General features: G+C 46.5%; 2 protein-coding genes across 19 annotated transcripts in view; both read left to right on the top strand.

Moving 5' to 3' along the window:
* The window catches only part of LOC119179960 (RNA-binding Fox protein 1), a 405,655-nt gene extending 401,040 nt beyond the window's left edge, over positions 1–4,615 (top strand). For all 18 annotated transcript variants that reach the window (XM_075868585.1, XM_075868588.1, XM_075868586.1 and 15 more), the window contains one exon: positions 738–4,615. In XM_075868585.1, coding sequence (XP_075724700.1) covers positions 738–782 — 45 coding nt within the window. In that variant the 3' untranslated portion in view covers positions 783–4,615. The remainder of the gene's footprint in view (positions 1–737) is intronic.
* A 5,536-nt stretch (positions 4,616–10,151) lies between these two features.
* The window catches only part of CSN3 (COP9 signalosome subunit 3), a 29,372-nt gene continuing 15,218 nt past the window's right edge, over positions 10,152–24,305 (top strand). The window contains exons 1-9 of the mRNA XM_037430656.2: positions 10,152–10,343; positions 10,478–10,607; positions 10,684–10,796; positions 10,862–10,911; positions 10,987–11,079; positions 11,389–11,463; positions 11,558–11,662; positions 20,857–20,946; positions 22,891–22,941. Of these exons, the coding sequence (XP_037286553.1) occupies positions 10,289–10,343; positions 10,478–10,607; positions 10,684–10,796; positions 10,862–10,911; positions 10,987–11,079; positions 11,389–11,463; positions 11,558–11,662; positions 20,857–20,946; positions 22,891–22,941 (762 nt within the window). The 5' untranslated portion in view covers positions 10,152–10,288. The remainder of the gene's footprint in view (positions 10,344–10,477; positions 10,608–10,683; positions 10,797–10,861; positions 10,912–10,986; positions 11,080–11,388; positions 11,464–11,557; positions 11,663–20,856; positions 20,947–22,890; positions 22,942–24,305) is intronic.

Below are 24,305 nucleotides of genomic sequence, written 5' to 3'. Positions count from 1 at the left end.
TAATCTTGGGGGCCGCTCAACTAGCCACTGCAAGTCAAAATCGACCAATCCAACAAAAAATTCAATGTAGTGGCTTTCAAAGTCTAGTGGTGTATCAAAACGGCCAATTTGGTCTGGAAAATCGGAACTTCGGTACACAAACTCGTTCGAAAAATCGGTAGCAAAAATGCATCAGTGCAATGGGAACCTTGACGGTGCATTTGTGAAGTCCGACATATCCCACAAGTCTAAGTTTTTGGAGTCAGAAAAACCTGTCGCCGACTGGAGATAAAATCTCCCGATAAAGGGACGAGGGGTGCTTGCTCGGGATTTTACAGTAGTAACTTCAAACCTTATTGTGACAAAGTTGCATATTACACGAAAATAAGTTTGTTAAATATGAAAATTTTGCTCGGGATTTTACAGTAGTAACTTCAAACCTTATTGTGACAAAGTTGCATATTACACGAAAATAAGTTTGTTAAATACGAAAATTCGTTTTAAGAGTATATTTCTAACACTATATTTATTGCAAAGATTATTTCTTTAATTACCTTGTTATAACCGATACTACTTTGTTATATCGAGCGCTATTAAATGTCGTGGTTTGAGTATACTACCATCATGGTTCCTTTGAGATTGGTAGCTGTTGTTGCTTGGTGAAAGTTGGCACGGGAGCTCAAGTCGAATCAAGTAGAACCGCATGGCTAGCATGTAGTTTTATATTTGGCATACCCTTTGTTTTATTTCTCCAACAGACTGCAGTCTACCGGAGTGGCTACAACCGGTTCACTCCCTACTGAAGGTGTCCCGCTAGTGGAGCAGCTACGCCGGGTGGGGAGGGACGATGAGGGAGGACAAGGTGGTGTCTGTGGCAAGAAGGAAAAACCAAGGGAAAAAAATGCAGCAAAAAGAAAAATCTTGTCACCGACAGCAGCGTGCAACGTGGAAACTTTGCCACCTTCATTGTCGCTCCCTTACTTGTCATCGTCTGGCTTTTTTTTTTTTCTCTCTCTGTCTTTCCCCTCAGCCTTTAGTTCTTACTCCTCACTCAGCACATAAGGCAAAAAAAAAATATTCAGGTGGAGAAAATCTGTCTTTTGATCACTGCATTACTCGCCGCTCCCCGTATACAAGTGTGCGTACACTTCTTCTGTCGTCCCTCGCGAGAATCTGTGCTGCTCATTTTCTCACGGGGGCTGTGGGGTTCCCCGATTCCCTAAGACACATGACGGTGTTGGCACGTCACCGGCTGCGCCGATTATGATGCGAGCCATCGTCTCGTCACTTGTCCCCCCCCCCCCCCCTTACGGAGAAGACTTTTTGTGGACTTCTGTTGGCCCGCTGGTTTCACTTCTTGTGCGGTACTTTGTGGCTCTGAATTTCTATTTCCTTTAAACCCCGATTTAGCATCTATTCTTTCTTACCTTTATTTCAATTTCACACAAAAGGAATGTATGAAGCCGTGCAACTTCCTTTTAGTTTACCCGTTAATACATGCCGAGGTCACTGTAGCCGTTCGTCGTGCTTCTATCCGTACTTGCATTGGTCCCTCCTTTGCAGTTATGACATTTTTTTCTGGACCTTTGGGGATAGCCCCCCCCCCCCCCCCCCCTTTTTTTTTTTTCTTACCTTCTTGGTCGTTGGCGGCGCATCTTCACCTCCTGTAGTGAATGCGACTGCATTGTAATTTATGTTGTTCTTTCGAGTGAATAAGTCTAGCTTTTTTTTAGAGCGCGTTTTTTGAAACATCATCATTATTTCTCTATTCTTTGAAAATTCTGGTGGGCCCCTTTCCCCTTCTTAAGCTGCATCGGCCTTTGTTTGTCAACCTGCGTTCGCGTTTATTTTTACTGTAATTTTTTTTCGTTGTTGTCGTTTGCCAAGGCGCATTTTTAGCATTTGTGTTCAGTCTTCGTCTCTTTTATTTTGTTAGTGTTGTCATGTTTCGATTCAGGTCACCACTTCAGCGTGCATTGTCGCGGTCAAAGAACAGTAGAGGGGGAAAAAGAAAGGCCTGTAAGTGATGGTTAAGGAGAGATTTTTACGGAAAGCACCAGATGCCCTCTCTCTCTCTGCTTTGGTTATTGGCAAGAAAAAGACATTGAAATCCTCCTAGAAATCAATTTTCTCGTCTCGTTAAGCTCGGAGCACGTCGGTACAGTGTTTTCTCTTGAGCAAAAAAATGTGAAGCACTGGCATTACACAGCTATGCAGAGGAACTAAATAAAATCATCGCATTGTTCTCTCCAGATGTTGAAAGAATAAAGTAAAAGTTACTGAATTGTCACAGAACACTGCAGATCTAGCAGCTGCAGTTTCAAACCTATGACAAGCGAGTCTCCTGTCGTTGCTTATGTAGCTACAGGTACATAATTATGCTCTCAGGCTAACAGTATATATTTTTTTCAGGCTTTACGAGGCATTAGTTATTGCACGGAGTCTGGTAGAGCATTTTATTGCCGCAACATGGCTATGTTTTGTAGCTCCGTTACGGTTCTGTTTCGTGGCACAAAAAAAAAATGGCATGGGGTAGTTCCTGAACCGGATACTTCGGGCAGTCAGTCATGTCGCCAAAGACTAAAATACTCTTGGAAAGTTGCACGATGGTGACATACACACAAGCTCAGTTTTGTGTGTTTTTTCTTTTTCCTCCTTTGTACATATTTATTATCTTGTCCAAGCAGTCATACCCTTCCCTCTGCATTCCTAAAACTTTTTAAGTCGTGTAGTACTGTGAAATGAGTGAAATAGCCCCCCCTTTTTTTCTTATTATTATTCCTGCTTGTTCAACTGGCTGTGTCGACAGTGCCGAAAGCCAACTCTGCAAGCGTCACGAGTGAAACACAATGAGTGATCGAAAAAGAGGGAAAGGTGAAGCCCAAGCATCAACTGTTAGCATCACCGACTAATCTAAGACAGTGAGGGCACCAGTTCTTATTAGCCTCGCCACCCTCCTCCCTCTTTAAAGCAGATATCCCTCTCGAAACTCTTGTATCGTAGAGCAGTTTCTGCTTTTTGCATTCTGCACGCGTTTTTGATAAAGTCGTCGACGCCTCCACTCTTGTTAGCCTGGCGTGAAGTTTACATAGCTCCTCTTGGTCTTTTCTATCACTGTAGTTTCTGGTTGCGTTTCCATGCCCTTTCGGCTTTTAAAAAGTTTGTCTTCTCAATAGACCTGTGCTTGTATATCCGCACTTGGGACACTGTAGCTGCATGTCATCTTTTCTTTAATGTGGCCGTTTCGTTCCTGTAAAGTGTTTTCCCACCTGAGACAATGTTGAATGTGGTTTTATTTTTCGTGTGTGTCAAAATGCCTCTTTTGATGTTGCGCTCGTGAGACATACAGATCGAGTGGCAAACGGCACATACTCATCGCCCTCAAGAGGGCCCATTTTTGGCATTGGCTTTTTAAATGCTGTGGCTTTAAGGTGGGAAACTTTGTCAGTAGGCAGTTCTTTTTTGAATTGTCTTTGTCTCCGTTCATTCAGACCATTCTCATCTTTCAACGACCCTCTGCTAAATTTATACCGGATCATTGCTTGCAAAGTAGTCCTGCCGTTGTGCATCTCGGGACTGTTCTATGCTTTTAAAATTTTGTTGTTGCAGCTGATTCGTAGTTCTCCACGTGTGTACAAGACTCGTGTGCTTGGACTATTCGAACTGCATCACTCCAAACCGCTCCTGTGTGTGAGGTCGACGGCAGCTGATGCCCATTAGTAAGGGCTCTTGCAGTACTTGTGTATGTGTGTGTGTGAAACCCTCTGTATTTCGCTTTGAACATGTCTTCTACTCATGTTTGCCTACAGCATTCTTTAGACGGAGTTCCCAATGCAATCAATGTTCTACGCATCAGTTGTCTTTGTTGCTTGGTCACTTCTTGCAGTGAAATATGTATCTTAATTTGATGTCAGCAATATTTCATTAAGATTCATTTCAAATTTTTTACTTTCTTTTTTTCAGTGTAAATGTGCTAAGATTTGTTTTGTCTACCTCAAGAATGTCATAGGTGTTCCTTTATTTAACCTTTTGCTGGGACCCTCGATAGTGGAGTAAAAAAAGATTTGGTGTTTTATCGTGAGAAGCTCGACTTTTTTTTTTTTGCTTTTCTGGATCCTCTTTTGTTCAAGAGAGAGCAGAATACAGGCATGACAACACAGTCTGGTTTGTTCAAGTACAAAATTTCCCAACACTTTTGACCCCATTGTTGTAACGCTTTTCAAATCGCTTGATACCCTTTACTTTTCATGGCAAATATGAAAAGCAGGGAAGAAAACTTTTTATTAGCTTATAAAAGTTTCACGAGTTCGTGCTAAATATTTGCATGTGTGCCCATGTGTGCAGTTTTAAATTTAGACCATTTTTGCTACAAATCCATTGACGAAAAATTTCTCTGTTGTCGCCACCTAGGCTTTTCACGAGTGATGTGAGTGTCACACTTTCTTTTGTATTTTCTCCCGAATGTTGTTCTTTCATGAAAGGATGCGAACAGTACACGCAATGAATCTCCTCTTGTTGCTACACAAAACAAAAACAAGCGAAGCAAGAAGTGGGCAAGCAGTCTTTGTTTTTCTCCTTTTCTATGTGTTGTATGTGTAATAATGGTTGAATAAACGAAACGGCCGATGTACAAGAATTGTCACTTATTTTTATTTATGAGTAGCCGTGCTAGCCAGTAATATCACATACTTTACAGTAGAACCTTGTTCTGCATTTTTTGAACAAAAATGGAAAATACATCTGGGAAAACTCAATTTAATTGCAGTTATGTTGCATGATGACACCACAAACGTTGGTCCCGGGAAGTTGTATGGAACTTGAAGCATATTAGTGTGGTTCTATGGTATTGCCATGCATGAAAAGACCTAGGAGAGAGAGTAAGCAATGAAATTCAACCACAAGAGCAGGTCCAAAACTTGATAAAATAACTTTCAAAATCTGGTGAATGGACGGCCTAGGCCTGCATAAATGGTCACTCACAGCTATGCACTGGCAGCAAGTTTTAATGTCTTCCCGTTCCAGGCCCGTTGAATGTGGGCCTTTTGAAAAAACTGGCTTTGACAATTGGTGTGCAGAGGATACATCCATTGCAGTGAAGAATACTAATGCAATAAATGCATAGTACAATTTGTGTCCCAGCTTGACAACTAGATCTAACATGAAACAATTAGTTCAGATGGTAAGACCACACTAGCGTGCCTCACTCTTTAGAGAAGGAATGGGCAGGGGTGAGAAGTGACGCGGATGCAAGGGTTGAAGATTGGGCAAATTGGTTCGTGCATTATGGTGAAGCAGGACAGGTTGGTGTGCTTGGACGCGGCGATGTCATGTCTATTTATGTGCGTGCGCCGTTCTTCTAGAGGACAAACAGAAAGTCAGTTTCGCTAAAACAGCGAAGCAACGAATGTGTTGCAACATATCCGAGTATTTTACGAAGCAATGCTAGCATATTTAGAAGAAATATGAATTTTAGCAAACAAGCGCTTGCTAAGTAACTAAATTTCTTGCGGCGCGGCCACAGTAGATGACCACCACAAGGTTTGTGCGTAGTGACGGCGTTGATTAGAAGCGAATCCCGTGGGCAGCGCATGCCGTTTACTAAGTCGCCAGTGGTAGTTTGTTGTGTGTAGAGCGCATCTATATGTGGACGGCTGCTCCAAGAACACTTTTGGAACCGTTTTTTCGCGTTGAGAACACAGGCCGTAGAAGCTCCCGCCTGTGGGGGGAGGGGGGGGGGGCAAGAGCCGCACGTTAATATATAAGCCCCCCGTCCCCCATTGTTCGCTCTCGAAAGTGCGTGCGTGAATGATCGCGACCGGTAAGGTGACGTTCACTCCGCAAAAAAAGGAGGCTACTGCTTCCTTCCTGCTGAGACTGTCCATGTAATAGCTGTCACAAAAAAAAAAAAAAACACTGCGGTAGTGACACGGCCAGACTGCTCCGAAGAGAGGGGGCTGTCGAGTCCGGCTGTGGTTCGGTAGGCAATACTCCATAGGTGTTCTGTAGTTCGGTCGCTGCAAGCATATCAATAATGGTGGACAGATTCCGGTTGAGCCGGAGCCGGATCACCCTGCAAAGCTCCGCCCGGTTAACAGCAGAGGGCAGCACAAGAAAAAGGGAGGTCTCAGATATGGGAGTGTCCACAGAATCTATAGATTGATTGATTTGTGGGGTTTAACGTCCCAAAACCACCATATGATTATGAGAGACGCCGAAGTGGAGGGCTCCGGAAATTTTGACCACACAGAATCTATAGAGTTAATATATTGTTATGTCCGGTGTTGTCGTCGGCCCATGTGCGTACGCGTTGGTCGCGGTAGTCCAAAAAGCTCAGACAGCCTCGAACGGTTAAAAACAAGTTTATTCCTATTCGGATGGAGGCGGCGGCTGAACTGCCGGGGGAAACGACGGTGGCTCGTTTGCGCCGAGCGGGGGAAGGGGAGGAGTCAACATCTGGAAGCAGTTTCAGCAACCGGTCCTTCGCGGGTTCGGAGGCTCGCTGGTGACACAGGGGTGCTTGGAACACAACATATATTCAATCTATGACAAAATCCACCTATGCAACCCAGGACCCAACTCAAAGGGTGAGAGGCTGTTCGTCTAGGATCCGAAGACGCAAGAGGCCCTCGTGAAACGTGCGAGGACAGGGGCCCGTGCCTATGGGATCCCGACCTTCTGGTGCAGGACATCAAATAAACGTTTTATTCTCTCTCTCCCCCTTTTAAAGACAACGCTTAAACTACGTACCAACAGAGAGAGGCGTAAGAGCGCTGTTTTAAATGTTTGTGGGATTTAGTATCGATATTGGGAAGGGGAACTACAAAGGGGGCCCGGATTCCTGATTCCAGGGCAACAAGGGCCACGTACGGCTGCTTGCTCGGCTAGAACGTTTGGGCGTTCCCATCAGAGGTGTGTGAGTGTTGAAAAACTATAATTTTCAATTCAATTAGGCCCAAGCCACTCTGTCCAGGTGGCGCTGCGAAAAACACCGCCACCAGCGCCCCTATCGCCGCGCCGGCCACAAATAGGTAGTGCACAGAGAGCTGTCTACGAGCGAACGTGCACAGGCCCTCTTTCGTTGGTCTTGGGGTGCGGTTTTCTGAAAATCAAGGACCTGAAGCTTCTTCCTTCAATACAACCTCACTTCATAAAAGCAGGAAGCTCATCAAAACGAAATGCGGGGTTATTGCCAAAGCTGTTTCATTTATTTTGGCGTGCTGCAACAGGCAATTTAAATGCAAGCGAGCATCGCATGGCGTCTAGTTCTAGGCCTAAATTTCTAGTTCGAGGCCTATACCGAAGTTTAACGCCTAAATACGTTAAACTTGGGCATACATATGATGCCAAAGCGATTAGGTGCATACACGAACAATCTATGCGATCAGAGGTACGAAGCTCGCTTTACCCGGCACGAATAGCCCGGGTGATTTCTCGCTTCCTGTACATTGAACTGTTTTATTACGCATGTGCGAATGCCCTGTTGACGGTTGTCTCAGTTTGTAGACACTGCAAATTGAGATATATGCGTGCCCACTTTCTCAGTGTACAACGAACGGCAAAGCCGATGCCTCCGAGATAGCTCCGGTAATCACAGAAACCAACAACAAAAAAGAGAAAAAAACTGACTGTGGTCGCGATCATTTTGCGATTTACCTGTATTACGCACGTGTTCGAATTTCCTGGTTAAAGCCTGGACTTAGAGCCTTCAAAGCCCTACGTGTGTTCTGCTGTGTGGCGGCGATAACTTCAGCTTATCCGTGGTCGTGGCGTGTGCGATGTTTATTGCGCCCGGGCGTCACCTGTCTACTGTTGTACGTACATTATAAATGTTAACAGGGTTCTCCGTCAAGTCTACTCAAAAAATTAACAGGAGACCTACGTTATCACGCTTACTCGGCTTGCGTACGGCTGTCGGGAACGCGAGTAATTCGCTTACCCAGCACGTCCGCAATGGCCTGTATTTAGCGCTCTCGCTATTCTGCTTTGCGAAAGCTGCGGAAAATCAGTAAAACTGTAGTCATTCACGTCAGTGGCGATTCACAGACAGCGCTACAGTACCGCGGAATGGGGTCTTTTTTTCGTAGTGCGCGGAGCTGTTGCATCTTCTCTTGTTTTCGCCGTCTTTAAGGTGAGTGAACCACCAAGCACTTCACGGTGGCTCGGTGACGCGTCCGACTAGCGGAGATAAATTCGTAGCCTGGTTAGCCAAGGTTCTCATGCGGCTTCCCGACCTGCGTGAGCTGGCGGACACGCACGCCGACTCGGACTTGCTCTTCGATGCCAAGGAAGCGGCTGACGTGCAGAGGCACCTTTCCAACGTCATGGTGAGTTGTATTGGGGTCACGGTAGTTGAATAGGTGAAAATGTACGTTCGAAAGACGTGCACATGGAAGCGCCGTGCGAAACAACAGTGTGGATGTAGGTGGAGCCTTTATTCAAAGTATACACCAAAGCATCATGGAGGAAGTGAACCAGAAAATTGTCTGGTAAATACTTAGAAAACGGCAGGGGGCTAAACCAAAAAGAATTATCGGTTAAGAAGGTGAAAGAAGCTGAGACCGATATGTGGAGAATTGGCATGATTAATAAGTCCGCACTAGAGATATATCGAACTTTTAAGCAGGGAATTGCCAAGGAAAGGATCAATGATAATACTTGGGGTAGTTCACTACTGTTTGAGGCCAGGACGGGAGTATTGCGAACCAAGACATATTGGGCCAAATATGAAGGGGTAGACAGAGTATGCAGTGCATGTAGAGAGGAGGAGAAACTGCTGAACACTAGTTAATGTTCTGTAAAGAAAGGGCAACACCCTATAGTTCGGGATGATGACGCAGAGTTTTTCAAAGCACTGGGGTTTAGGGACAGGGAGGGCAAAATAGACTTTAAGCGGGTAGAATTAACTAAAAGGAGGTTATTTGATTGGTGGCTAAAGTCAAGGCACGAGTGAAAATTAAACCCTTCACTGCAAAGTACGAGTCCTCAACCTCACTAATCAAAGAAAAAAAATAAATATAGTTTTTGGTTCATTAATTATTATGGCTTGGTGGCGCTAGCCACCGCCCAATCTAAAGGGTACAGCCACGGAGGAAGTGGGGTACAGCCATATCCATTCATCCACTATGTGCTTTTGATCTTTTCTTGCTCTTTTTTTTATATACCTAGGCTGGAACACAACATATGTGTGTTCACCCGTTACAAAGGACAAAGCCACAAATCATCATCATCACCAGAGTCTGACTTTTTAGTCGTTTTTCTTGTTTTTACCTGCAATGTATGCACATAGAAGGTATGCAACTCTGCATCAGAAAAAACTGGCAGCTGGCATCCACTAAACATTACGCTGAAAAAAAAAAAAAAACTGGCGACATCATTTCAGTAGCTAATTAATATTCTTGATTTATTCAGAGCTGAAACAACTTTTCTTTGTGTAGGGAGTACAGACCCATAATTTTATTGAAGTCTGAGAAACGCTGTGGGGACGAGAGACTGCAAGACGCCAACAGCATGATTTGGTTTATCATGGTCGCCTCAAGAAGCGGAGTTGCACCTCCTAAATGTTTCTTCCTTCATGTACGGGGTGCAATCACGGAGGATACACAGTTCTGCAAATAAAACAGCGCTCTACTGTTGCTGCGGGATTGTGTGCTAATAAAACTTGACGTTACTTTTGACTCTCAGCAATAAAAAAAAAACAATACACCAGAGAACATAGAGGAAGGAAAAAAGAACAGTGACCTCCACTGCTTCCACTGGTATCAGTGCCAGAGAATACATAACTCTGAATATATTTAACACACGGCCTCTGAGATTTTTATATAACAAAGAAGTGGAGAGTTTCATGTATTAAACTCCATGGCTGGTAACATAAAGTATTCATACAGTGTGATACAATATCTGAGTATGAAACAAAGTTATCAAGTTTAAGAGTTCAAAGCTCGATGACTAGTTACGCGCACAAATCTCTACTAAAAGAGATTTTTTTTTTTTTAGAGGCCAGTAGTAACGCACTAGCGTAAAATCTTAAAGGCTATGTTTTATATGACGCTAGTAAGTTGTTTAACCACCACAATGACTATTAGCGCGCGTTGACACTGCTTCAGGGATAGAACACATGTAACTTGTCTACGCTTTTTGTTGCATTTGCCCTCTTGCTTATCTGTCTAGCTCTCCCTCCCTGGTTGTCATGAGCTGCTGCATGTGAATGGCTTGTGAACCTATGTGGAGAGTCTCGTTGGTGTTTCGCATCGGGCTTCGTTGATGCCGCAGCTTTAATTTCACTCAGCAGCGCACTGAAAATCGCTTCAACATGACTACACCTCTCGAGCAGTTTGTGGTGAACGTCCAAAATATGTCATCTAGCGGTAAGTCCTCCGCATGTTTTCGCTACAGTAACGCTCAGTTTGTTGCGCGCAGTCTGAGCTTTGCAAACGTTTCGTTGCCTGGCGAAGTGCTTGCCGACGTTGTCCCATCGCATTCGTATGTATCTCTATTTCAGGGAGCTTCTCCCAGCTGTACACTTTCATAAGCAAGAGCAGCGATATGCTAATGCGAAACGCGTCCCACTTGGAAGACGTCTTGGCGACGTTGGATCTTCAGAAGCACTCTCTGGGAGTGTTGGCGATCCTGTAAGTAAAAAAAAAAAAAAAGCGACGTTATTTATTCGAGAGCTCGCCAAGTGAGACTAACATTGCTTTCTCGCAGCTGTGTCAAATTCAGCGTAACCAACGCCGCCGACTTTGACGTGCTCTATGCGCAAGTTCAAGAGTTCATCTTAGGTTGTAACGGCGAACAAGTCCGTTGCGCGACGGATACTTGTGAGTTCGCTTGGTGCCTCGTAGAGTAGCCTGAGCGGGACGCTTACGGCTGGTTTTGGTTTCAGTTGCGGACCTTTGTCACCTTCTTACGCAGTCCCTCGTCGAAAGGCAACAGGTAAGCGCGCCAGCCTCGCGTTTGGTCAAGAGTGTCGCGTGGATTTTGCGCAACGGTGCCACATATTTTCTGCAGCCAATGCGTGGAATCCAACTCCTCTCGTGTGCCATAACCAAGATACAGTTGCTGCCGTCACAGCTGACGTCGATCCACGCTGACCTATGCCAGGCAAGAGACAATATTGCCATAGCCTACTCAATGAAAAAAACAAAATAAGTTTAAATACGATAATAGGATAGATGCGCCGTACGAATGAACATGCATTAAGGTAGGCAACTGGAGTTTAATGCAGTCAGTGTGATGAAGTAGAGCTTATCACAGACAGTAGTTTTCAGGTGCCAAAAAGTTTGTGCTGAACTATACATTGTAACTTTACCGAAATCGCTGAAATAATGTGCGGTACACTTTGTGATATGCACGGTTGTGTTTTCATGTGCGCACAGATTGATTTATGATTATGTACATGTTTTTCAACAGCTCTGCCTTCTTGCCAAGTGCCTGAAGCCAGCTCTCCAGTTCCTTGATGTCGACATTACGGATATCAGTCGAGAGGTGGGCTCAGCGCATGTGGATTTCAGTCGTCAGTTTTTATACCCCCCCGTTTTACTTTGCGTGGGTAACCAATCCAAATTTTAACTATTTACAGAATGACCAGTATGATGCCAAGCACTTCCTACTGTACTTCTACTACGGTGGGATGATATACACAGCCTTAAAGAACTACGAACGTGCGCTCTACTTTTTTGAAGTGGTAAGTATAGTTTACACGGTTTAAATTTGGGCTTGTTGGTGCATACTATTCTCAAAAATAGCACTAGATGAACAGATACACACAACACAGTAGCACTAGTGCTGTGTTTCCTTTTTTAGTGTCCTTGTTCGTACAGCACTGTTTGTCTACCTACTTGCTTACATAGAAGCATAATCTGTTCCCGCAGTTTTTGGTGCTACTTCATTCAAAATATTTATTTATTCATTCATTTATTTATTATAAGTACCTATAGTGCCCGAGATGGGCATTATCATAAAGGCTAAATGATAGTGTCACGCACTAAGAGCTCGAAGGAACGTACAAAGGGACGCGACTGTCAAAATCTCGGAAACATCTCCGCTGGCATGGGTTGCTCCTCTTCGTCTTCCTCCTTCACCGGCACAGAACTGACCCACTGTTCACTGGCACAGAACACCAGGTGGCATTACTCCTCCTCCCAAGAGAGCATCGACCCGATGCTCTAACAAAAGTGTGCACAGCAGTGGGTCGAAGTAGGCAACATAAAGAAACATTAAACAAATTAGTGTACGAGAGAAAATACGTCCTGGGCCCGGAAATCTGAAATAAACGGCATTCACTGTTCACAGGAAGAGTTCACTGGCACAAGAAGAAAATTCACATCACCGCGTAAAGTATGGTTTTAGGCTGACTACGTGTACAGTCTCTGGGCGTGGTAACCTGCGCTGGGATGATGGTAAGCCTCCGTCTGGAACCACTTCGTAGTTCACGTCGCTCACACGTCGGAGTACTTTGTAAGGTTCAAAGTACTTCCTCAAGAGTTTCTCACTGAGACCTCGCCTCCTAATGGGTGTCCAAACCCAAACTTGGTCACCAGGTTCATAATTAACTTCTCGATGGTGGATGTTGTACCGCCGTGGATCTGCGTACTGTTGAGTTCGGATGTGCACACGAGCCAGTTGACATGCTTGCTCAGCGCGCTGAATGTACTCATTGATGCCGGGGGCTAATTGGTCGAGCTTGTCGATGTCCTCGTACGGAATCACGGCGTCTAGCATAGTTCTAACATCTCGACCATAAACGAGCCGGAATGGTGTGAAGCGTGTAGTTTCCTGCGTTGCAGTGTTATATGCAAATGTTACGTACGGCAGGATGTCGTCCCACGTTTTGTGCTGCACATCCACGTTGTGGGGTCTCGGCGAGGCGAACGAGCGCCTCGCCACGTCACGCTCTTGGAGTGAACGGACACAGCAGAAGCGGTCTGTACAAAGCACACAACATACATACATTTATTAACTAATTTAGACGATGATATCGTCAGCCGATTGGTACATCAATTTTAATTAACATGCTACCATACAAACAACATAATGCAATGACACACTAAACACACAATAACATGATAAACACACACTAACACATACCCAAGGCGGCGTCGCCAACGTCTGACTTTCCACGTGGGACCCCGGCGCGAAGCCCGCAGTGCCGAGAGCCGGGGACCTGTGCTACGGACAACCGTTTGCGGCAGCTGCCACGCGCAGAAGAGACTCGCTCAACGCTCGCCCGCCACCAAGGCCCGCTTTCCGCTAGGGGCCACCGCCGGCGCTACCACTCTACCAACAGTGGTACTCAAAGCGAACACAACGCCATCTATCGCCTGGCGGTGGTCACCACTGAAATAAAGCCTTGGGGCGAGGCACGTGCGCCACGCGGCGCAGACAACGTTACAGGGGGGGTGTCAGCACCCCCACATTCCCCCAACCTTAAATCAAACCATATCCCGAAATCAAAAATTAGCTACCCAAGCTTTAACAAAAAAAAATGATATCGCACGACCATAATGTCCTTGCACCACGACACCGCCGCTGGTCGACACTGCTGCACTGTCCGGCTAGACTTCACCTCAGTACCGGCCCCGCAACAGCAACGTTGCCGTCGGCGCGACGATCCGTCGCTAGCGCCAACACGTCTTCCAGTTGCGACCAGCACTCGCGAGGGCGCCGGACTGCAGGCAGTTGCGCAAGTCCCAGGCATCTCCATAGCCCGACCTCACGACCGCATTCTTGGCCAGCGACGCTGACGATGTGCAGGATAGCCGGCCGTGTATGACATCCCTCCCGCTGAATACATCAATAACAACAACAAAAAAACTTGAAAGAAAACAGTCGAGCAGGTTCTCGGGAAGGGAGCTTCGAGCTTTTCGTTCACGTGGTACGTTGGTCAGTACTGCTAGCTAATACATCGGTGGCGGCCGAGACGCCCATCAAAATAAAACAAAAATCACTTTTCCTAACTCGTGCTCACAAGAAAAAAAGTGAGGGAAGCAGAGCACAACACCTCAACGCCACGATCCACCTAGTTGTGCCACGTGCGACAGGCGGCTGCGCAGAGCCTTAGGCCTAATGAGTCGCTTGGCAACAACCGGCATTCACCCAGCCTAGGCGCAGAAGAGGCAGCCGCAAGGAGACGTCCACTCTGTGAGGTAACCCCATCGCTCGCCGCACACAGCAGCTTACCAAGCGATCGGCGTCCACCGCCCCGGCGCCGAGTCGCAATACAAGTCAGCAACGACGCCCGGCTCCCTGAGCCCAAAGATAATAGAAGAAGCTATTTACAGAAAATCGGACCACCCACGAGGCTTCCGTACTCACTCGCTTCGGGCCTGGCCTACAAACCACGTGCTGAAGGCCTTGCTCACCCCAGGATGCGGACCGCCTGGCTCTCGTCCTAATTTAACAATGTTTTTGAAAACTAACAAAAAAAAATAACAACACTTGCGAGCAAAAAATAAATAGAAAGCCAACCTGCCGACAAATTCAAACACGTTACAAAACCAATCTCCTTGCTTCTCAACAAAGCACACCACCGACGCTAGCAAAGAAGTCTCCCCTAGGCCTACTCTACTCCGGCTCTAACAAAATCCCTGTATTGAACCGCAAAAACTGTCGTCCGATACTCCAAGAGCTCCACGTTGGGCAGCTAGTGAGGCGTCTCGGCGAGGCGAACGAGCGCCTCGCCATGCCACGCTCTTGGAGTGAACGGAGACAGCAGAAGCGGTCTGTACAAAGCACACAACATACATACATTTGTTAACTAATTTAGACGACGATATCGTCAGCCGATTGGTACATCAGTTTTAATTAACACGCTACCATACAAACAACATAACACAATGACACACTAAACACACAATAACATGATAAACACACACTAACACATACCCAAGGTGGCGTCGCTAATGCCTGACTTTCCACGTCGGACTCCGGCGCGAAGCCCGCGGTGCCGAGCACCGGGGACCCGTGCTACAGACAACCGTTCGCGGCAGCCGCCACGCGCAGAAGAGACTCGCTCAACGCTCGCCCACCACCAAGGCCCGCTTTCCGCTAGGGGCCACCGCCGGCGCTACCACTCTACCAACAGTGGTACTCAAAGCGAACACAACGCCATCTATCGCCTGGCGGTGGTCACCACCGAAATGAAGCCTGGGGGCGAGACACGTGCGCCACGCGGCGCAAACAACTTTACAGGGGGGGTTGTCAGCACCTCCACAACGTACATAGAGATCATGTCAGCTAGTGTTTTGTTTAGCCTTTCTGTTAAACCATTACTCTGAGGGTGATATGCAGTGGTCTTTCGATGGGTTGTGTAACTCAACCTGAAGATATCATCCAAGAGTTTCGCTGTGAATGATGTCCCTCGATCAGTGATGACATATGACGGGGCGCCATGCTGTAGCACAATTTGATGCATAAGAAAAACTGGCAACTTCAGATGCGGTCCCCCGTGGCAACGCTTTTGTCTCAGCGTAACGCGTCAAGTAATCGGTTGCGATAATAATCCATTTGTTGCCAGAAGAAGACAAAGGAAACGGGCCTAGGACGTCCATCCCCACTTGTTCAAACGGTGTACGTGTTGGATCAATCGGTTATAGATGGCCTGTAGGCTTTAAATGGGGTGTCTTGCGACGCTGGCATTCACGGCATCCCTTCACGTTGCGTTTGACACAGGCAGACATTTTAGGCCAGTAGTAGAGTTGTCGCACCCAATCCATAGTTTTCGAGTAGCCCAGATGGCCAGATGTGGGCTCGTTGTGGCAAGCTAATAAGACGTCATCGCGGAGGGCTTCAGGCACGACGAGAAGATGGGATCTGTCACCAGCACCGGCGTTCTTTTTTGTATAAGACGTCATTTCGTAGGCAAAATTATGGCAACGTTCGCGACAACAGACGAGGAATGGGCGCGGGGCCACCTTCTAAGTGATCTATAATCATTCTTAGATCGGCGTCATTTCATTAATGAGGCATCAGATCCGGTCCGCTGAGAGTTGCCACGAAGGTGCCGTCCTCTTCTGCGCTAGTACTGGCGGATTGAAGAGGTGCATGTGATAGCGTGTCGGCGTCTCCGTGCTTTTTGCCTGACTTGTACAGGATGGTGACATCAAATTCCTGTAGGCGCAGACTCCATCGTGCTAATCGTCCTGAAGTGTCTCGTAGATTGGTCAACCAGCACAAAGCATGATGATCAGTCACCACTTTAAATGGTCCTCCATAGAGATATGGCCTAAACTTTGTAATGGCCCAAATGACCGCGAGACATTCTTTCTCTTATGTGAAATAGTTAGATTCTGTGCGAGACAGTGTGTGACTTGCGTAGGCTATTACTCGTTCAATGCCATCTCGTATTTGTACCAAAATAGCTCCAAGACCACTATTGCTGGCATCAGTGCATACTTCAGTGTCAGCATCTTCATCGAAGTGGCCGAGCAAGGGAGGGGAAGAGAGCCGGTGCTGTAGTTCCACAAAGGCAGTCTGCTGTTCGTCAGCCCAGACAAATGGTGTGTCATCATGCGTGAGGCATAATAGTGGCTCCGCAATGTCAGAGAAAGTTTCAATAAAGCGCCGGTAATACGCCCACAGACCCAGAAATTGTCGAAGGCTTTTCTTGTCAGTTGGAGGTGGAAAAGCGGTGACGGCAGCAGTTTTGTCAGGATCAGGCCGAACACCAACGACACTCACAACGTGACCAAGAAACTTTAATTCTTCGTAGCCGAAATGACATTTCTCGGGCTCGAGTGTGAGATCGGCCGATCTAATGACTTCGAGCACATTCCGAACGCGACGAAGATGCTCGTCAAACGTTTCTGAAAACACAACGACATCATCGAGGTAGACGAGACAGCTTTTCCACTTGAGGTCTGCCAGGACGGTGTCCATCATTCGCTGGAATGTAGCTGGAGCGGAACAGAAGCCGAAAGGGAGCACTTTGAATTCATAAAGGCCATCCAGTGTTACAAAAGCGGTCTTTTCCCGGTCACGTTCATCGATCTCTATTTGCCAATAACCGCTTTTCAAGACGACGGACAAAAAATACTTCACGCGTCGCAGTTTGTCTAGAGAATCATCGACTCTGGGCAATGGGTACACATCTTTCTTTGTGACATTGTTCAACTTTCTGTTGTCGACACGAAAAGCGAAGTGTGCCATCTTTCTTTTTCACAAGAACGACTGGTGATGACCAAGGGCTGCTTGAAGGCTGTATCACGCCATCCTGAAGCATTTCCTTAACCTGCGTTTGAATCTCGTGCCGTTCGGTTGGCGAAACACGATAAGGCTGCTGCCGTATGGGATGCATGTCGGAATAGGTGATAATACGGTGTTTCGTTATCGGTGTTTGACGTATCTTCGAAGAACGAGCAAAGCGTGTTTGGAACTCCAGCAACAGCTCGCTCAAACGCTGCTTGTTCGCTTCAGAAAGTGTTGGATTGATGTCGACGCTGCGGAAAGGCGCTTCAGCAGTGCCGATGGCCTCGGAAGCAAAACACTCGGTGACATTGGCGACTGGGTCGGCGTAGGCGATGACAGTTCCAGGAAAAAAATGCCGGTACTCGTAGCTGAAGTTTGTGACAAAAACGTCGCAGTGATCATCACGAAAGTCCACAAGGCTTCTCGCTACGCAGACACCTTGAGACAGCAGAAGCGAGTGATTGCTTTCCTCGACTGCTTCACCGTGCATCACTCCGTCCCAAGCCACCTGAACCACAACAGTTGCACGGGGTGGTAACGTGACAGCGTCGTCGACAACCGAAGAGACACTCGGGAGTGGCTGGGGTCGGCGTAAGCTGCTGTGGCGTTTGTGGTCGCGAAAGTGACTTGACCTCGTCGAATGTCAATTATAGCACCATGCTCCCTGAGAAAATCCATGCCAATGATCAGGTTTCGAGAACACTGCCGGAGAACGCTCAAACTGGCAACAAATGTATAACCGCGGACTTGCAGTCTTCCCGTGCACATACCGAGTGGCGTGACAATATGCCCGCCAGCTGTACGAATTGGCGTTCGGTTCCAAGGCGTCGTTACTTTCTTGAGAAGGGTGGCCAGCTTTTCGCTAATTATGGAATAGTCCACACCAGTATCCACTAAAGCGCTGACTTCGGGACCATCTAGCAAAACAGGAATATCTAAGGAAACTCTTCCGCAATCAGCCGGTGGTGCCGTTGTCGATGTATCGTCGGTATCTTCAGTCTACGTCGATAGGGGGCCTTGAGCATGACCAGTCTGAGTGGCCTTGCGCCTGAAGGTCGCTGAGGCTAGTTTTCCTGATGCGGGCTAGGTGACCGGTCCTGCGCCACGCCCGCATAGGTGCGATGATTCGACGAGAACTGCCGAGGTGATGGAGAGCTTGAGTTGTGCCGAGATGTCGATCCGCGCTGCTGAGCAACGTAGTCAGCGATTTCCGGAGGCCGCTGGCCGAACCCAGGGGAGTTGGCTGAAAAACCACGAAGTCCCAGCACTGTCGGTAGATGTGCCCAGGTTCACCACAGTGAAAGCAAAGGGGACGTCGATCGGGGGCCCGCCACACGTCTGATTTTCGCGGAATCGGTCGGTGGTCACTGAGATACGGGCCCGCTTGGACTGCCTGAAGCATGGCTGGGGCTGTGGTATAAGGCGGAGTGAAATGTGGTGCAGGTTGGCGCAGAGTTTGGTCTGCCGGAAGCATGGCAGGGGCCGCGGTGGGAAGCGGAGTTAAAGGTGGTGCTGGCTGGAGCAGAGTTTGCGCATACAACATGCAAGGGAAGTCATTTCGGGGCCGCGGCTCTGTCTGACAGGACGGTTCTCGTAGTGCCTGCTGAACTTCATCTCGGTCGATGCCGGACAAAGAACTGACAGTGGGCGCCGAGGTTACAGATAACTTCTGCAGTTATTTGCGAATTACAGAGCGTATGAGCTCTCGGAAGAAGTCGATATGGCCCCCAAGACCACCCATGTAGTCCGTAGCAGAGGCAAAGCTCACTTGTCGCTCGTACGTCTGGGTCCGTTGCCGAAGCGTGCTTTCAATCAGGACGGCTTCAGCAAGAAACTCTGACGTAGTCTTGGGGGGGGGGGGGGGGCTGCGTACAAGACCACCGAACAACTGCTCCTTCACTCCACGCATCAGGTATCGTACCTTCTTCTCTTCCGGCATGTGAGGGTCGGCTCGTCAAAAAAGACGCGTCATGTCCTCAACATACATTGCTACGCCTTCATTTGGCATTTGCATACAGCACTGGAGTTCACGTTCAGCTCTCTCTCGGCGATTGGGACTTGCATACGTTTCAAGAAGCCGGCGTTTGAAGTCCACCCATGACGTGAACACACCTGCCCGGTTTTCGTACCAATTATGTGACCCGTCATTCAAACTGAAGTAGAGATGTCGCAGCTTGTCTGTGTCATCCCAATTTTCTGAGCGGCAACGAAGTCATAGTGGACTAGCCAATCTTCAACATCCTCATGGACAGCATTATGAAAGGGATTCGGCGTTCGTGGTTTGAACAGCGTATATTGCAATGGCGTTGCGCCTTCCATACCGGCTGGGTTGGAGCCGCTTGGGACGGCACTGCCTGGAATAGTTGGGGCCGTCATCTTTTCTGAGAGTAGTCCGAACTCGGGGTCCAGTCCACGGATCCTGCGGCTAGCACGGTGAACAGGCGTAATCACTGGTATGATGCTGGAGCTTTTTGTACTGGGATGGGTTCGGTGCATAGGGTACCCCGCACCTCCACCAGTTGTCACACACTAAGAGCTCGAAGGAACGCACAAAGGAATGCGTCTGTCAAAATCTTAGAGACAAAGAAGGACGTGTCCGCTGGCAGGGGTTGCTCGGCTTCGTCTTCCTCGTTCACCGGCACAGAATTGACCCACTGTTCACTGGCACAGAACACCAGGTGACAATACACATAAGTTTAAGAACATCCATATACTAGCATTTATAAACATCACGATACTTCATTAAAAACCTAAAGCAGAACATTGTCAGCCTAGTAAAACAGCAGCACTTGCTAGTTCATACACATAATTTACAACATTTTATGAACGTAACATGTTGCTTAATGTCTTGTGACACCAATTTTCGTGCCTTTTGTCTGGCGAGTAATGGTGGCACTGAAAAAAGTGTTCAATGCAATTAATCCACCACGATTGCGTAGTGTCTGAAGAGGAGACAGAGGCATTTTGATTAATGGCTTCAAGGCGCCTGTTCTTCATATGGCCATCTTGAATATCTACAACCTACGCAAGCTTGTTACGTTACACGAATAAACTATGGTGCTACTGTTGTAAATGTTTGCCCTTACATAGAAACATTGTAGTAGTGCATGTACAGTAGTCACACGATCTTTCAGTTCAACTGCAATCTCACTGTTCCTTTACCTTTCTGTTTCTGTGGATACTGCAAGCTTGTGGACGGAACAATCTAGAGTTGGTTACGTGCATTGTGAAGCATAGAGTTTTCTAAAATTAACTAGAGGGAACTTTGGTGCTGTGATTGGTAAGCCTCCTTGGGAATGATTGGTAATGCACAAATTTGTTTTGTCTTAGTGCTTGCAGGCTTTAAACACACTTGTGGCTTTGTTTATTGCTGTTTTGGTTTTATTTCTAATATTGGATCATTGCGGACTTCATGAGCCAATTTGAATTGGTCAACGTGGTGAAATGTTAACTGCTGTATGTTTGCTCAACTTCGTCTTGTGGCAAAGCGAATTTGGCCCACACTGCCAAAAGAATAAAGGCTAGACAAATTGTTGTACTACCCATCATTCCGATGCTGGCTGAAGCGCCTAGCATTGCAGCTCCCATAGACCTTAGTGCCTGAGCTCCTGTTAGTGTACCTATAGAAAGCTTTATGTTGTGAGGAACGAGGACATCCAAGCTTAGCGCAAGTGCCCATGTTTCATTTTCCAGGCCATCACCACAACCAGCATGGCAGTGAGCCACATTATGCTCGAGGCTTACAAGAAGTACATTCTGTTGGCACTAATCCTGTATGGAAAGGCAAGTTACATTGCAGTGTTATAGTGAACATGCCTTGGCTTTTAGATTTTGAACAGCTCAGAAAAGAGATATGATAATTGAACTGGCATTTTTTAAAAACTTATGTCAAATTTCAATAGCAGAGCCGGAGCAAGTTTTTCTGCTTATTTGGGGTAAGTGTGTCCTAATGGTGAAATGAGGGCAGGGGTCAAGTGTTCCGATGAGAGAGTCGAAATGGATTCATAGCTAGAGTGACTCCGAGGAGCAGGAAAAGTTGCTTCACCAAAATCGGTGGAGTAGACCGGAACTCTGCATGACGCACTCCCTTTAACACATTCGCCCGCTTGGTGGTGCCACTGCTGTCCCATGTTTTGGGACAGCTCCAAGTAAAAAAGCTAAAATAGTTTATTGAATTGTGTCACCAGCACTGAAATTTCTACGTACAGGCAGTAATTCATCAGAAATCGACAGCGAAATTAGCAGAATGGAATAACTTCGCGCAAGGTATTCTGGCTGTTTCAAGGACCTCTGCTTTCTCCTTGCTTCTATACTTGGTTTGGTGGTGAAGATAGTGTCCCAATCGCGGATTTGGAGGTGTTGCTTTATACCAGAGTCAAGTGCTCGCTCATAGAGTTCACTGGCTGCTCCGACTCTGCCATTGGAATTTAACATTAGTTATTCGGGGCTTACCCCAATGAAATGTCGGACCAAATGAGGAAATCTGGATATGCAGCATTCATTATAGCAGTACTGTCAATCAGTATAGTAGCACTGTGGTAGCTATTTAGTGTAGCATATGGTATTATCATTCATTTACAACCAAAGCCAAATGTTGTGGCCTGCCTTTTCTTGCCCTCGCTTAACACATACATGGTCAACTGTCATATTTTATGCATTGAATGTGAGGTCAATATATGTAATATTCCAATTCAGTCTTACTATGGGACCTCCTTATGCATACAAAGAATTTGTAACTCAATTAATGTTGAAATAAAATCATTTTTGATTCTGAATGTGTAAATGGAAACATTGTTTTGTTTTTTTTTGTAACTTCGAAAATCATGCTGATTGGCATATTTTTTGATGTCTGCAATATCCAAAGAGTACTGATAGTATTTAGATCATCAGTTGTGATGTGGGTGTAATTTGGCGCATATATAATTGAACCACATTGGGAAAAGCTTTTGGCCTGCGACACTTCAAGTGTTGTTAAAGGACCCCTGACACCAATTTTGGAAACTCTAGATGCTTGTGATGTTTCAGAGTCCTGACTGACCGATTAATAGTGATGAGCGTTGCCTATAATATATTTTACCTTTGTTTTAAAGTAATGGTGAGGGCTCATTCGAGTATTTGGGTGCAGTCGACATTTTTTGTGGTTTGACGTAGACAGGGGGCGGAGGGTCCCCTCAGGGTACGTGACAGAGGTCAGTCAAGTATTGTCGACCTCAGAGAACACTTAGCTGACTGCTCCCAATGTTTTCTTGGCTGCTAAGAAATGCTTTTCTTTTTTCTTGGGAGGGGGGGGGGGGCACACTTGAAGCACCCACATTTTCATTGGTTGCTGCCCACAGGTTCCCTTATTTGAAAACAGCGCATTCAGCGTCGCTGACGTTTGCTTGAGCGCACCTAGTCTCAGAAGCTGCCCCGCTGTTGGGCGCTAGTTTTTTACGGTATTTAAGCGTGTGTTTTGAACTTATGTGAAGCTGTTCTAAATTAATGATAGCATTAGTTATACGATGCGATACAGCATTTGTGATTCAATTTCGGCATTACCTGACGCCAAGCGACAAATTGCAGTTAAAAGTCGCAAACAAAACTTTGGATGTCAGTGGTCCTTTAAAGATGATATTTGTGCTTTTGTACCTCCGCTGCATGTTCTAATGTTATCAATGGTGCAGGCACCCATGAGGCTTACAGTCCATAATATTTTCACTGCACTTTATCGATGGGAAACTTGCGCAGGTCCCCACTTTGCCCAAGTACACTTCTCAAGTTGTCACCAGGTTTATCAGGGTAAGCACGCTCTTGTCTGCATAATATGCACGTGTCATCGCCAGCTTGCCACAAGCATGGTTTAGTGACAAGCTTGTCCGGGTATAGTCTGCCATCATATCGACACGCATGCTTGTTTTTGTAGGCAGGGGACTAACGGTTATTACGGACATCTTTGTCGATATCAAGAAGAGATAGGCACGGGTGGTGTGCACGTAGTACATAGGCAGAATAACCACTGGTCAATCATATTGCTACATGCATATTGACATTTTCTGGGACAATGCACGTGTGTGCCTGATGAAGGGATTAAGGACAGTCTCTGCTCGGTCACTGATTAACCGGCCACGTCGCAAATGCTGGCTATAGTATATTTTGTCTACAGCCTCATCGACCCAGCGTCGCTTCTCTCACAAAAGATATTTGGTAGAGCTGTGGGGTCTCGCGTAACAATATTAAGACAGTATTTTAAACATACGTACATAAGGGAGACAGAAATTTAAGTGGGCATATGGGATTAAAGAGTTTGCGGTGATAATGTGGCTGCTGCAAGTGCAGGACCGGTTTGGTTGGTTAAATGTGGGAGAAGCTTTGGCCCTGCAGTGGGCGCGGTCAGGGTGGTGATGATAATGGTTTGATAACAACATTGCACGCACAGTGCAAGTATTCGAGCTTATTCTGGATCTTGCGAAAGCGCCAGCAGCAATGATGAAAGGCAAGAGGCCATATGTATAAATGTTGACGTATTTCACTGAATTCCACATGCTCTTCGTGCTAGGGGTATGTGCACTGCAAAAACGTGACTTCCTTCTGCAACTTAGCATGAAAGAAGAACTGTGGGGTTTCTGGAATGCTCTTTAAGCGATCCTTGCCGATTTTTATTTATTTATTTATTTCAGAAATACTGCCAGTCTCTGACATGAGGCCTTAGGCAGCGGTGGGCGATACAAAGAAGGTAGCATGTAGAAATGCAACAAAAAAGAAAACATACCATGCATAGCTAAACACTGAGAAAAAGTGAAACGCCAGTACTTACACAATAATAGCGATTTTCGTGTGCACGCACGGAAAAAAAGAAAACCAAGAAAGTAACACAACAGCAATAACATCAAGCATCTGCCCATAAAAATAAATAAAACGAACCGCCATACAACAGGGCAGAAAATCGGCAATGAGTCAGAATACAAAGCCCTGATCACAAGCATACCATAATAATATTTTTAAAAAACCTGCGAGTGCATGCAGGCGTGAAACGCCTGCATGAGCTCGCAGGTTTTTTAATAATATCTCAAGATATTTAAATACTGATGTGTGTGGCTGACCATTCGAGTGGTGAAATGAGCCTTGGTATCACTAGAACTTGGTAGTTTAGAGGGTGTGGGTAG

Source organism: Rhipicephalus microplus, chromosome 7 (assembly GCF_043290135.1).
Source record: "Rhipicephalus microplus isolate Deutch F79 chromosome 7, USDA_Rmic, whole genome shotgun sequence".
Taxonomy (NCBI): domain Eukaryota; kingdom Metazoa; phylum Arthropoda; class Arachnida; order Ixodida; family Ixodidae; genus Rhipicephalus; species Rhipicephalus microplus.
The sequence above is the reverse complement of the archived record's forward strand: the minus strand, read 5'-3'. Positions and strand labels throughout refer to the sequence as shown.